The 11,717-nt window shown below is 31.2% G+C and overlaps 2 protein-coding genes across 2 annotated transcripts; one reads left to right on the top strand and one right to left on the bottom strand.

The window, feature by feature from the left end:
* The first annotated feature begins 2,222 nt into the window (after nucleotides 1-2,222).
* On the top strand, nucleotides 2,223-3,967 carry LOC100806634 (GDP-mannose transporter GONST3). The gene is made up of 2 exons (XM_006576508.4): nucleotides 2,223-2,397; nucleotides 2,591-3,967. Exon 2 carries the CDS (start codon nucleotides 2,591-2,593, stop codon nucleotides 3,719-3,721), a length of 1,131 nt encoding a protein of 376 aa, XP_006576571.1. The 5' UTR covers nucleotides 2,223-2,397; the 3' UTR covers nucleotides 3,722-3,967.
* Nucleotides 3,968-8,723: 4,756 nt separating this feature from the next.
* LOC100807169 (GDP-mannose transporter GONST3) lies at nucleotides 8,724-10,564 on the bottom strand. The gene has a single exon (XM_003522110.4). The coding sequence runs from the start codon at nucleotides 10,378-10,380 to the stop codon at nucleotides 9,388-9,390; it is 993 nt and encodes a 330-aa protein (XP_003522158.1). The 5' UTR covers nucleotides 10,381-10,564; the 3' UTR covers nucleotides 8,724-9,387.
* Nucleotides 10,565-11,717: the final 1,153 nt, after the last annotated feature.

Raw genomic sequence — 11,717 nt, 5'->3', positions numbered from 1 at the left:
TGGATGAAATTATATGTGATTCCAAATTATTTAATGTATCAAATTAATAATATTGTGTGAATACTTCATGATATTATAATACTTTGATGAATGATTTTAGAGTCATTGATGATTATACGTTTCAGAGTCATTGCTGAATGGTTTCAAACCAAGTTAAAGGGGAATTTTCTAAATTCTTTTTATCTGTTTCAATTTATCCTTTATGTCTTATTTTTAAATTAAAATTTACTATTTTAAAAAATAAATTTTCAATAATTAAAAGTAAATTTGTATTACAATATACGTTTTTTTAACGGAAACTATTACAATATAAGTTATTCATCATAAATTTAAAATATAATTTATTTATTTAAAATAATTTTTATTACAAATTTTTATTATAATATAAATTATTTATTATAAAATTTAGTTATACAAATTAAATATTTATCGTATGCATTTCACGTTCTGACATAGCAGTATATGTATATTTCAGAAAATAATGTCTATCTCCCCCATATAGTTGTATTTTCATGGAAGGTACTTCTTGGACAAAACTCATATAAGTATTAATTGTATCACTTTTCTTTTCTAATTTTTGATAGTGTTAATAATGAAAAAAATCATCTAACATTTTTTGAAATATAAAAATGTGTTCAGAGCAATTATAATTTACAAAAATATAAATATTTTGATTTTTTTTTTCATAACATTATGTATTTTGAATACATTTATAATATTTTTCTTTTATATAAATATTATAAATTGCTTTTTTTCTCCGACCAAAAATATTTTCTAGATCCAACACTGTGTGCAACAATGACGATATAATTTTAGTGTTAAAAAAGTAAATATATTAAAGTTATTTAAAAAAAACGCACTTTTTAAATACAGTTTTATAGTTAACATTAGTTTTGAAAATGATATAGTGTCCTATATCGATAAATAAGTATATTATTACTTTTAACTTTTAACTAATATGTTCTCTGATTTCGATTATATGCTATAAAAGTTTTTTTTTCTTATTAATTATGTCTTATTTAATGAGTCTTTTTTTTAAAATATCTTTCATTCAAAGATTTTTAAATGCTTATATTAAGTTCCAATGATAATTTAAGAAAAATATTTTTTTAATTAGAAATGATAAAATTCAATAAAATTAACTTATTTTCTTAATAAGTGTGAAATATATCTTTTTTTTCTTCTTATAATCTAGATAAATTAAGTGTGAAGTAACTAACTAAATAAGGTTTATCATGAATAATCTTAAAAAAGGTAAATTATAATTTTGGTCCTTCTAATTTTTTTAATTCATGATTTTGGTCCCTTTTTTAATTATAATATTTGGTCCCCTTAGTTTTATAAATTAATGATTTTGGTGTCCTTAATGGATTATTAAATAATAATTATGTTTAATAGAGTTATTAAATTAATTATAAATTAAATAAAACTATTAATCTTTCTAAAACTTTAAAAAAGATTATTAAACATAATGTGTTGGTGGAGTCGCGTGCCATGGAAGTAGAAAAGGTGTTTATGAAGAAGAATAACCCAATGTTTAGGAGGATTAAAGTTAATAAATTTTTATTAATTTTTGTAATACTTAATGGTTTTTAATTAATTTAATAACTATATGAATTATAATTATTTATTAATAATCTATCCGAGAACCAAAATCGTCAATTTATAAAAAGATTTAATTACTTGATTCCTTAATTATATTTGAAAGTTTAGTTTGGTCTGGATAATTATTAAAAGCTTCAATTTGATTCTTCAATTGTTTAAAATGAAAAATTACACATTTTTCTCAAATTTGTTAATGATCCGACGAAGATCAATACTTTTTGCACTACTGATCTAAAAAGTTTAAGGTGTTTGAAAGCATCCTACATCCTTTTACATCCACGGTCAAGCAACCGATGTAAAGAATACAATGTTCTATATGATACATAAAGTCGATTTTTGTCAAATAATTATTGAATATGACAAAGGGTTTAATTGTTTCATTTTAAACAATTAACCAACTAAATTAAACCTTTTAATAATTGATAGATTAAATTAAATCTTAAAATATAATTAAAACATCAATTATATAATTAAGTTTTCATAAAACTAAAAAAACTAAGTGAAAAAAAAATTAAAATCATTAATTTAAAAAATTAGAAAATCAAAATTACAATTTAATCTTAAAAAAATAAAACATAGAAGTAATTAATTTAGTAACCTCCTGGCTCTCCTGGATGGGGGCACGGCAAGCGAAGTATTAGTGAACTATTAATTAATTAACAGAGGAACAAAACCAAAGAATGAATCAAGTGAAGAAGAAAAGATTCAGAGGAAACAGGACAGGACTGAAGAAGGGGTTCTGTCATCTGTGGTGTGTGCGACAACGACGAACCTCTCTTTCATTGGATCCTGGTAAGTCCCTTTCTCTCTAACTTTGCTCATTGCTTCACAACAATGCATCACATCGTGCCTTTTGATTTCACTCACTATTCTTATTCCTGCCTCAAAATACTGTGCGTCGCACTTCATTTAAAACAGATCTGCATTTTTCACGCATAAAAATTACCTTGTTAATGTCAATAACGCGTCATTTTGGGGTTTTCAGATGTCTAAAGAAACTGACGTGGAAAACCCTAGTAATAACCCCACTGTTCAAAAGGGTGTGGATGTGAATGTGAGTGATGATGAGGGAAATTGGTACACTTCGTTGGTGCATCAAATTTCAGTGTATGGTGTGGCTGCTGGGTACTGTTTGTCTGCGTCTTTGCTTTCCATAATCAACAAATGGGCAGTGATGAAATTCCCATACCCTGGTGCCCTAACCGCCTTACAGTACTTCACAAGTGCGGCCGGGGTCTTCCTTTTCGGCCGGTTTAAGCTCCTGGAGCATGACCCCCTTGACCTTATGACCATGTGGCGGTTCTTGCCCGCGGCCATCATATTCTACCTGTCCCTTTTCACCAACAGTGAGTTGCTCCTCCATGCCAATGTTGACACATTCATTGTGTTCCGCTCGGTTGTTCCCTTGTTTGTTGCGGTTGGGGAGACGCTGTTCTTGCACCAGCCGTGGCCGTCAGGGAAGACGTGGGCCTCCCTGGGCACCATCGTGACTGGCAGTGTGCTCTATGTGGTTACAGATTATCAGTTTACTTTCATGGCGTACACCTGGGCGTTGGCCTACTTGGTTAGCATGACTATAGATTTTGTTTACATAAAGCATGTAGTTATGACGATTGGTTTGAACACATGGGGTCTTGTGTTGTACAATAATCTTGAGGCTCTTCTGCTTTTTCCGTTGGAGCTTCTGATTATGGGTGAGCTGAAGAAGATCAAGCATGAGATCCAAGATGAGTCTGATTGGCACTCATTCCAAGTCATTTTGCCAGTGGGGTTGTCATGCCTGTTTGGTCTGTCAATCTCTTTCTTTGGATTTTCTTGCCGCAGGGCAATTTCTGCAACAGGATTTACTGTCCTTGGTATAGTGAACAAACTGTTGACTGTTGTGATCAATTTGGTAATATGGGACAAGCATTCAACATGGGTGGGTACGGTGGGTCTTTTGATTTGTATGCTGGGTGGGATTATGTATCAGCAATCAACAAGCAAGCCGAAGGCTGCAAAACAGGTGAGTGCACAGGAAAATGAGGGGGAACAAGAGAAATTGCTTGAGATGCAAGTCAATTCAGAGACCAACATCAATAATAATGAAGTTAATAAACCAAGGGAGGAAAGCTGAAACTATTTTCTTATAGGACAATTCCATATTTCCTTTCAAGTGTATGTTTGTTTCACAGGTATTTGATATAAATTATTGTCTCATTTTTTGTAACTGTCAATTCATGATTCTTTACAACGCTATCTCCTTGCATGGCAAGCTCATTGGCATTCTGGTATGTAGGGTTTTATTTACTTTAGCTGCTGTAATATAAAATCTATTATTTAAGTACTTGATAGATAAATGCCATTCAATTCGGTTCTTTAACTTTTAAGCTTTTAAAGTGAACCAATTTTATGTTTCAAATCTTAGTTTGTTCTTTTCTTGCTCTTGATGCTTCCAATTCTGACTGTGATGTAATTTAAATGCTGTTGTCTCTCCTATCATGTGTTATTCAGAGTCTATTTTTCTTATCATGGATCTGATGACTACACATAATTGTAGTTATGTAGTATCTCCATAATTTTAAATTTATTTGATAGGGATTTGAAGACTGGCTTGATGAGCTTGAACACATTGTTATTATGTTGAACTTAGTTCATATATGCAACCAATTTTAGATCTGTTGATAAGGTAGTTGTATCAATGCAATTGACATATTTTAACATAACCAAAACAACTCCTAGATTGCCCTTGCAGCTATGAGAAGTGAGAACTAATGATGCATCTTTCTAAATAGAAGAATGGAAAATGCTTTCCCTTCTCAACCTGCTTTCTCTTGCCCCTAAACTTCTTAAGTCCAGTGTCACTGAAGATTAGTTTATTGCTGAATATTGATTCATGCTTGCTGAAATCAATTTCTTACACTGAGAAGGCTTTAAGAAATGGTTTCCTCAATCCTGTGCCAATTGCCAATAGCTTTGAGCTCCTCATAATTAGATTTGGTGTTGTTCACTGTACCTCCTTTGATGTAATTAGAATTTAGAACACACACAGAGCTAGAATTAGCTCCTGCCCTCTGAAATAATCTTTAAACTTAGACATGTTTGTTTTGACTAATGCACTTGATAAGAAAAATCAGGAGTAGATAAAAATACTACTCAAGTAGATTAGTTGGGCTATATGCATTTCATATCCATTGTTTGTTAAATAGCAGCCATGGTGCTATAGCATAGTGGGTTTCCCGCTAAACACCATTTTATGGCTATGATTTTTGATTTTCTGATGGCAGCCAGTTTTATTCAAATGAGTTAGGGGCCCTATGTTCCTTTGAAGTTACTTTTAAAAACATAGCTACTATACTTTATTATTTCACTTTGGTGATTTGCATTCTTTTTCCAATCTATTGTCTTGAGCCTAGGCTATAAGAGGTAAAGGTCAATGAAAAGATCTTTTGGCATGCAACCCAGTTCTTAAACCATTATAGCTTTAGTACTGTACATCTGAGTACACTAGTCATGGAACCTAGAAGAATGAAAAGAAAGTGAGGATGATGAACACTCTGAAGAACATGGAAGTGAGACAAAAGCTAAACAGTTAGAATAGTTATAGTTGATTGGGAAGTTAAAGTTGTTAGGTTGGTTAGGCAGTTGATGTTGTTAAGAGCAGCGAATTAGCTTGAATAGAAGGGGAGACTAGAGAGGTGGAGGATCCAGGCATTCATAGTGCAGTTTGAGAACTAAGCAAGTGGTTCAGTTGTGAAAGGGGAATTCTCACCTTTTAATCTCTCTGATTCAGTAAACCTTTACAAACTTGTGTTTTCTCTTTACTCTGTCATTCAGCTCTCTTTCTAAAATCTAAGAATTTTGTGTCTGTAACAACTAGTGGTCATTCAGCTCTCAAGCCAAGAAATCTACCTCTTCAATGACCGATGCAACTTCAAATGGTTTATTCTTGAAAATACTTTCATTTCTTCTCTTCCATATACATCACATGATGGCACACCATACAACATACCACCTCTCTAGCTCACCTTTATCCATGGTTGAATCCCCATGTTGCCGCAAATGATCCTCCACATCTCAAGGAAATAAGTCACAAGTTGAATATTCTACTGGTGAGATGGAAACGAAAGATTAACGATAAGAAAATTATTCTGGATCAAGTTACTGTTATTGCTTCTAGTTTAACTATGTGTTGGCACTTTCTTTTTAAATGTTCATGATAAATTTATGGGACATTCTTGTATATAAATGTGCAATGGCTGTGCTATTGAAAGTTTTATAAAGTAGGAAGCACTTTAGCCAATTTGTTATCTACAGAGGCTTTTGTTTTTAATTATTCACCAACTGAAAGTGCTATGAATTTTAAAACCAAATTGTATTAACATTGTATTTGGAAGTATTGAAAAGTAGCCTTTGTTTAAGCAGATACTTCTCTTCTATTAGATATCATTTTGAATTATATTATAAACTTATGGACTCTAGAGTAGCAGCTTTATTAGAAGTAGCTATGCTATTTATTCCAGCATTGCTTCAAGATTATACAGGTATTTTTTCTTTATTCTATTTTGGCTCAAATTTACGAAAAGGATGTTTTACACTGGAAAGAAAAATAAAAAAGGAATTTTACTAATCAGTTCCTTATTAGTATTTGCGAAGGAATAAAAATAAAAATAAATAGAATAAAAATTCAATATGCTAAAAATAATAAGGATTGCATTTTCATTTAATATTTCTTATTTTTATTCTTCATTTTCCACTTGATTACATAACCTGGAAAAATAATGCACAGGAAATGAAGAAATGACATGTTTTAATAATTGGAAAATGTTTTAAATTCTTTAATTCATTGGTTGAACCATGAAACTTACTGGTATTGTTATATTGTTATATTTTTTTATTCTTTAATTCTTTAATTAATTTTCATTTAATATTTTTTATATTATGAACATGATTTGCAATATAATATTGTGACATTTGTTTGGACCATGAAACTGATTCTAATCAGTGGGGGAATACTTGATTGTTATTGTTGATTGGTATTTATTGTTACTCGGGATGAAAGCACTAAGCCCAGAAGATGAAAAATCAAGTCTTCTAAATGTTTTCAGTTGCTTGTATGACTTTGGCGTTGTCTAATTAACATTCAGTTTAGCTGTTGCTGTAGTTACTTGCACACTGTCAAAAAAACTTTTGATCTATATATTAGATTGATTTGGTGACCGGACAATTCAGAACTTAACGAACCAGGAAGAAGCTGATCGCGAAGACAATAGCTCCAAAACAATTGTATCACTGTTTTGTTATATATATATATATATATATATATATATATATATATATATATAGTCGAGTTTTTCACAACGAGTTCATTTTAGTGGAAAGATAATTTCAAGCGGACTCGAAAATTCAGAACTTAACAACTAGGAAGAAGGTATTCGAGAAGATGATAACTCCAAAACAACTGCATCACCATTTTGCTGGAATATCTCTCTCTCTATATAATATTGTTCAAAGAATTTCCTACCCAATCTGGAAATCTGATTCCTTTATAGCCACCTATTAACAGGGACTTTAAGTCTTGGTGAGGTTGTAACTTGTATAGTTCATCCATTTCAATTTGGAAGTCAGTGCTATTGTTGACACATTCAGACCATTGTAAGGATAACTTATCAATTTACTTCTTATTCATTATCCTAGCTTCCAATGCTTCATCGGTTTTGGTAACATTACTAGCTTCCTAATGGAAAGTGAACCATGAAGGTTTGAAAGTTCTCCCAATTCTTTGATCCCATTCTCTTTATGCTTGCCCACAGTAAAGAAATCCAAATGCTCTAAATGGTGTAATTTTCCAATTCCTCTATGCATCTCTCTTATAGAAGTTTCAACAATATCAAAGTGATGCAGGTTTACAAGATTTTGCATGCAACTAGGCAAGTAAATCAGCTTAAGCAAGCAGACAAGTTCAAAGTTTGCATACTGTACAAATTGCATAGTGACTCTGGCAGTGTTTTTATACTTCTACCAAAGATATTTAGATAACGCAAATGAATTAATTTACTATTGAATCAGGCAAAATATCTACACTTTGGAAGTCACGAAAATGACAAAACTCTCAAGTACATCAGCTTTGACATTATGATAATGTTCTAAAAAATTTTACTCTACCAATAACTTCAAAGTTGTCCAAGATTGTCATCATTGTATGCCAATTGACAAAGTAGTTTTTCCAATCCCACCCCTGCCTAGGTAGGAATCACATACACTTCTTCACCATCATTGTTCTCTTCCAACATCAACTTGACGCATATGTGAGATCCATCTTCTAGAGATGTTGATGGAGCTTTCCATGACACATGCTCCATTGCAATCTCTTTCAAATCAAGACTCTCCTTGAGTTTTAAAACAGACTCTAATCTGTCAACTATGTCTTCTAACTTACTAGCCCTCTTCCTATTCAAAAAATGAGAAAACAAGTTGCTTGCTCTTGAGTGGCAGCTTTGGTAGAAAGTTCACCAAGTAGTCATCGGCATATACAGCATCTTTAAGAGCATTGAGCCAGTTCTTGACATTGTAATCAGTGATTTGTTTCTTCTCATCATCATCAAACACAACTCTAACCATCCTCGGAGTGGTCTCCAACTTCTGAAGCAACTTCTTGTCAAGCTTAATCTTTACACAGATCAAGTTGACAACCTCATATGCATCAGCCATGATTTCATGAACAACTTATGATTAGAGTAGGAAGGCAAAGGTAAGAACACACCACGCCTACCGCTCTTGCCATAAACTCTCTTATTCCTTATTAAGAATTCTTTTATTTTTACTCGCCTGTCTTGGTCGAAAGGGTCTACTGAATGCATATCCAACCTGATGGACGAATATATTTCAAAATATTTGAGGGATTTATTTTCATCTTATTAATAATAATTAAAATAAACATTATGATTATGAATACGATTATTAGAATTTACAATGTTATGTTTAAATTTGTATTTTCAATAAAACTAGTAGATCAGAATAAAAAAATACTAGTAGTATATACATTGTGTAACACACATTTCTGTTTACCATTTTTCCATTTATTCAATATTTATTATAAACTTATGGATAGGAATTAAAAAATTCTGAGTACACAATTATATATTTTTTTGTTATCCGTATATAAGTTAATATGAGATGAACATCTTACATGATACGGTAATTATTTCATCAAAGTATATTGTTAGAAAAAAAAAAAAAAGAATTTACAATCTTTTTACTTCATAAACTTTTTATGATTTATGCCTTTTGTCTTTAAACTTTTGTTGATTAGTTAGTGTTTCTAATTTTTTTCTTCATAATTTTAGTCCTTATCATTTATATTTATTGTTAAATGCTGACATGACCATGTAAAAATTGGTGACATGAAGTTTACATGTATATCAGCCATTAATTTAAGATTTGTTATCTTTTTAATCTTTAAATTTCTTAAGATTCTTATTTTTTATATTTAAATTTTTTTTATTGACGGGTCAAGATTCCTAAATATATTTTTTGTCCATATTTTAAGTGTCTATTTTGTGTAAACGGTGAGGTGACATGTACACCACGAAATCATTTAGTCATGCTGTCAATTTAAATAACAAAAAAAAATGTAGAAGAAACTATAGAAATTCATTAAATTTGTTGATGTTATATAGAAATACTGCAAAACAAACATACACTTGAAAGGAAATATGGAATCGTCCTGTATGAAAATAAATACTCAAGCTTTCTCTCCCTTGGTTTATTAATTTTATTATTGATATGATGTTAACTTGAATCTCAATCAACTAACTTCAGTTGTTCCTCCTCATTTTCCTGTTTTGCAGCATTATTCGGCTTGCTAGTTGATTGCTGATACATAACCCCACCCAGCATGCAAATCAAAAGACCCACTGTACCCACCCATGTTGAATGTTTCTCCCATATTACCAAATTGATTACTACAGTTAACAACTTGTTCACTACACCGAGGACAGTAAACCCGGTAGCGGAAATCGCTCTGCGGCAAGAAAATCCAAAGAAGGAGATTGAAAGACCCAAAAGGCACGACAATAACACCGGCAAAATGACTTGGAATGAGTGCCAATCAGAATCATGTTTGATCTCACGCTTCATCTTCTCCAACTCACCCATAATCAGCAGCTCCAAAGGAAAAAGCAGAAGAGCCTCGAGATTGTTATACAGCACAAGACCCCATGTGTTCAAGCCAATGGTCATAATCACATGCTTTATGTAAACAAAATCTATGGTCATGCTAACCAAGTAGGCCAAGGCCCAGGTATAAGCCATAAAAGAAAATTGATAATCGGTTATCACGTAGAGCACGCTGCCGGCGAAGATGGTGGCCAGGGAGGCCCACGTCTTCGTCAACGGCCACGGCTGGTGCAAGAACAACGTCTCTCCTACCGCAACAAACAAGGGAACAACCGAGCGGAAAACGATGAATGTGTCAACATTGGCATGGAGGAGCAACTCACTGTTGGAAAAAAGGGAGAGGTAGAAAAGTATTGCTGCCGGCAAGAACCGCCACATGGTTTTAAGGTCAAGGGGGTCGTGCTCGAGGAGCTTAAGGCGGCCGCAAAGGACGACAGCGGCGGTGCAGGTGGCGTACTGCATGGCGGTTAGGGCACCGGGGAAAGGGAATTTCATCACTGCCCATTTGTTGATTATGGAAAGCAAAGATGCAGATAAACAGTAACCGGCAGCTACACCATACATTGAAATTTGATGCGCCAATGAAGTGTACCAATTTCCCTCACCATCACTGCCCATTTTTTATTTCTTTTTTCTTTTACAGTGTCACTTCCTCTCTCAATTCTACTTCTTTTCTTGTACGGGTAGAGATATTTTGTTCAATTGTTATGTCTTAGACAGTAAAAAATTGTATCCCCAGCTAGCTTTAACAGTTTTGCATTATTACACGAATAACAACTTTTGAATATATATATATATACACGAAGAGAAATTAACCTTCCCATAAAATATTTTTTTTAAATTATTCGTCATCTTTACCGTTCATTTTATTAGAACAATGAGAATTCAACCAAAATCAACCATTAGAAATTGTGTAATACAGAGTTGGTCAAGTATACTCTTTGACTGTTCAACCAAAATTTAAATTAATTGACTATTTTTTTTATTAATAGTACATTAAACTTTGAACTGTCGATCATTAGTTTAAATTATTTTCTTAATTAAATGAACACCATATATTTAATTCTATATTTAATTGCAGTTTGACTATTCCCATTTTAAATAGAATTATTTTCTAAAATATTTTGAATATATTAAATTGTTTCTGAAAATTATTGTATCTTTAAATTATTTTGTCATGTAAATAAATGTCGTAATAAATTATATCTCTACATAATTGTCTATTTCTTTAATTTTTATTTAATCATTCATTTTAGTGGTCATTTAATTTTTGGATTGAATTTAACCAATAACTTAATGGAGATGCAAAATTAGTTTTAAATCATTCATTTTTTATCCTTTTTCAAACTGAAACCATTTACTGTTATGAGATTAATATTTATTATCATATGGATTAAACACACAATCTTATGTCACCTTATTAAATTGAGTCGTATTAAGTTAATTTCTTGTTCATCAATGTTTTGGAAGAATCAAATTATAAATTTTATAAAACTAAAAAAAATCAAATTTTTTTATTTTAAAAATAGGGAGGCCAAAATTGTGAATTTTAAAAATATGAGGACTAAATGTTTATATTTTAAAATAGAGACTAAACTTGTAAAAATAGAGAAACCAAAGTTACATTTATCAATTCCTCTTTGTTGTAACTATGTGTGTTTGTCCTTGTTAAATATATTTTCATATAATCTGAGCTATAAAATTATACCCAGATAATTAAGATTAAAATGTTAATTTTTCATTTTGATATCTTTATTTTTCAAGTTTTGAAAGTTAATTATCTGTACAAATCTTTATCATGTAGATCACATAGATCAAATTTAATACCAATATAAGTTTTATGTGATATATCTTGGTTCCTATTTATAAAATTCAATTAATTAATTTATAAGATAAAAAAGTAATTAATTTAATTTTCTTAGAAGAAAAATATATAATTTAGTTGATAACAATAA

This window comes from Glycine max, chromosome 3 (genome assembly GCF_000004515.6).
Source record: "Glycine max cultivar Williams 82 chromosome 3, Glycine_max_v4.0, whole genome shotgun sequence".
Taxonomy (NCBI): domain Eukaryota; kingdom Viridiplantae; phylum Streptophyta; class Magnoliopsida; order Fabales; family Fabaceae; genus Glycine; species Glycine max.
The sequence above is the reverse complement of the archived record's forward strand: the minus strand, read 5'-3'. Positions and strand labels throughout refer to the sequence as shown.

What these genes read in the sequence shown, in the direction of transcription:
- LOC100807169 (XM_003522110.4), bottom strand. Translation starts at nt 10,380, where the DNA reads ATGGGCAGTGATGGTGAGGGAAATTGGTACACTTCATTGGCGCATCAA.
- LOC100806634 (XM_006576508.4), top strand. Translation starts at nt 2,591, where the DNA reads ATGTCTAAAGAAACTGACGTGGAAAACCCTAGTAATAACCCCACTGTT.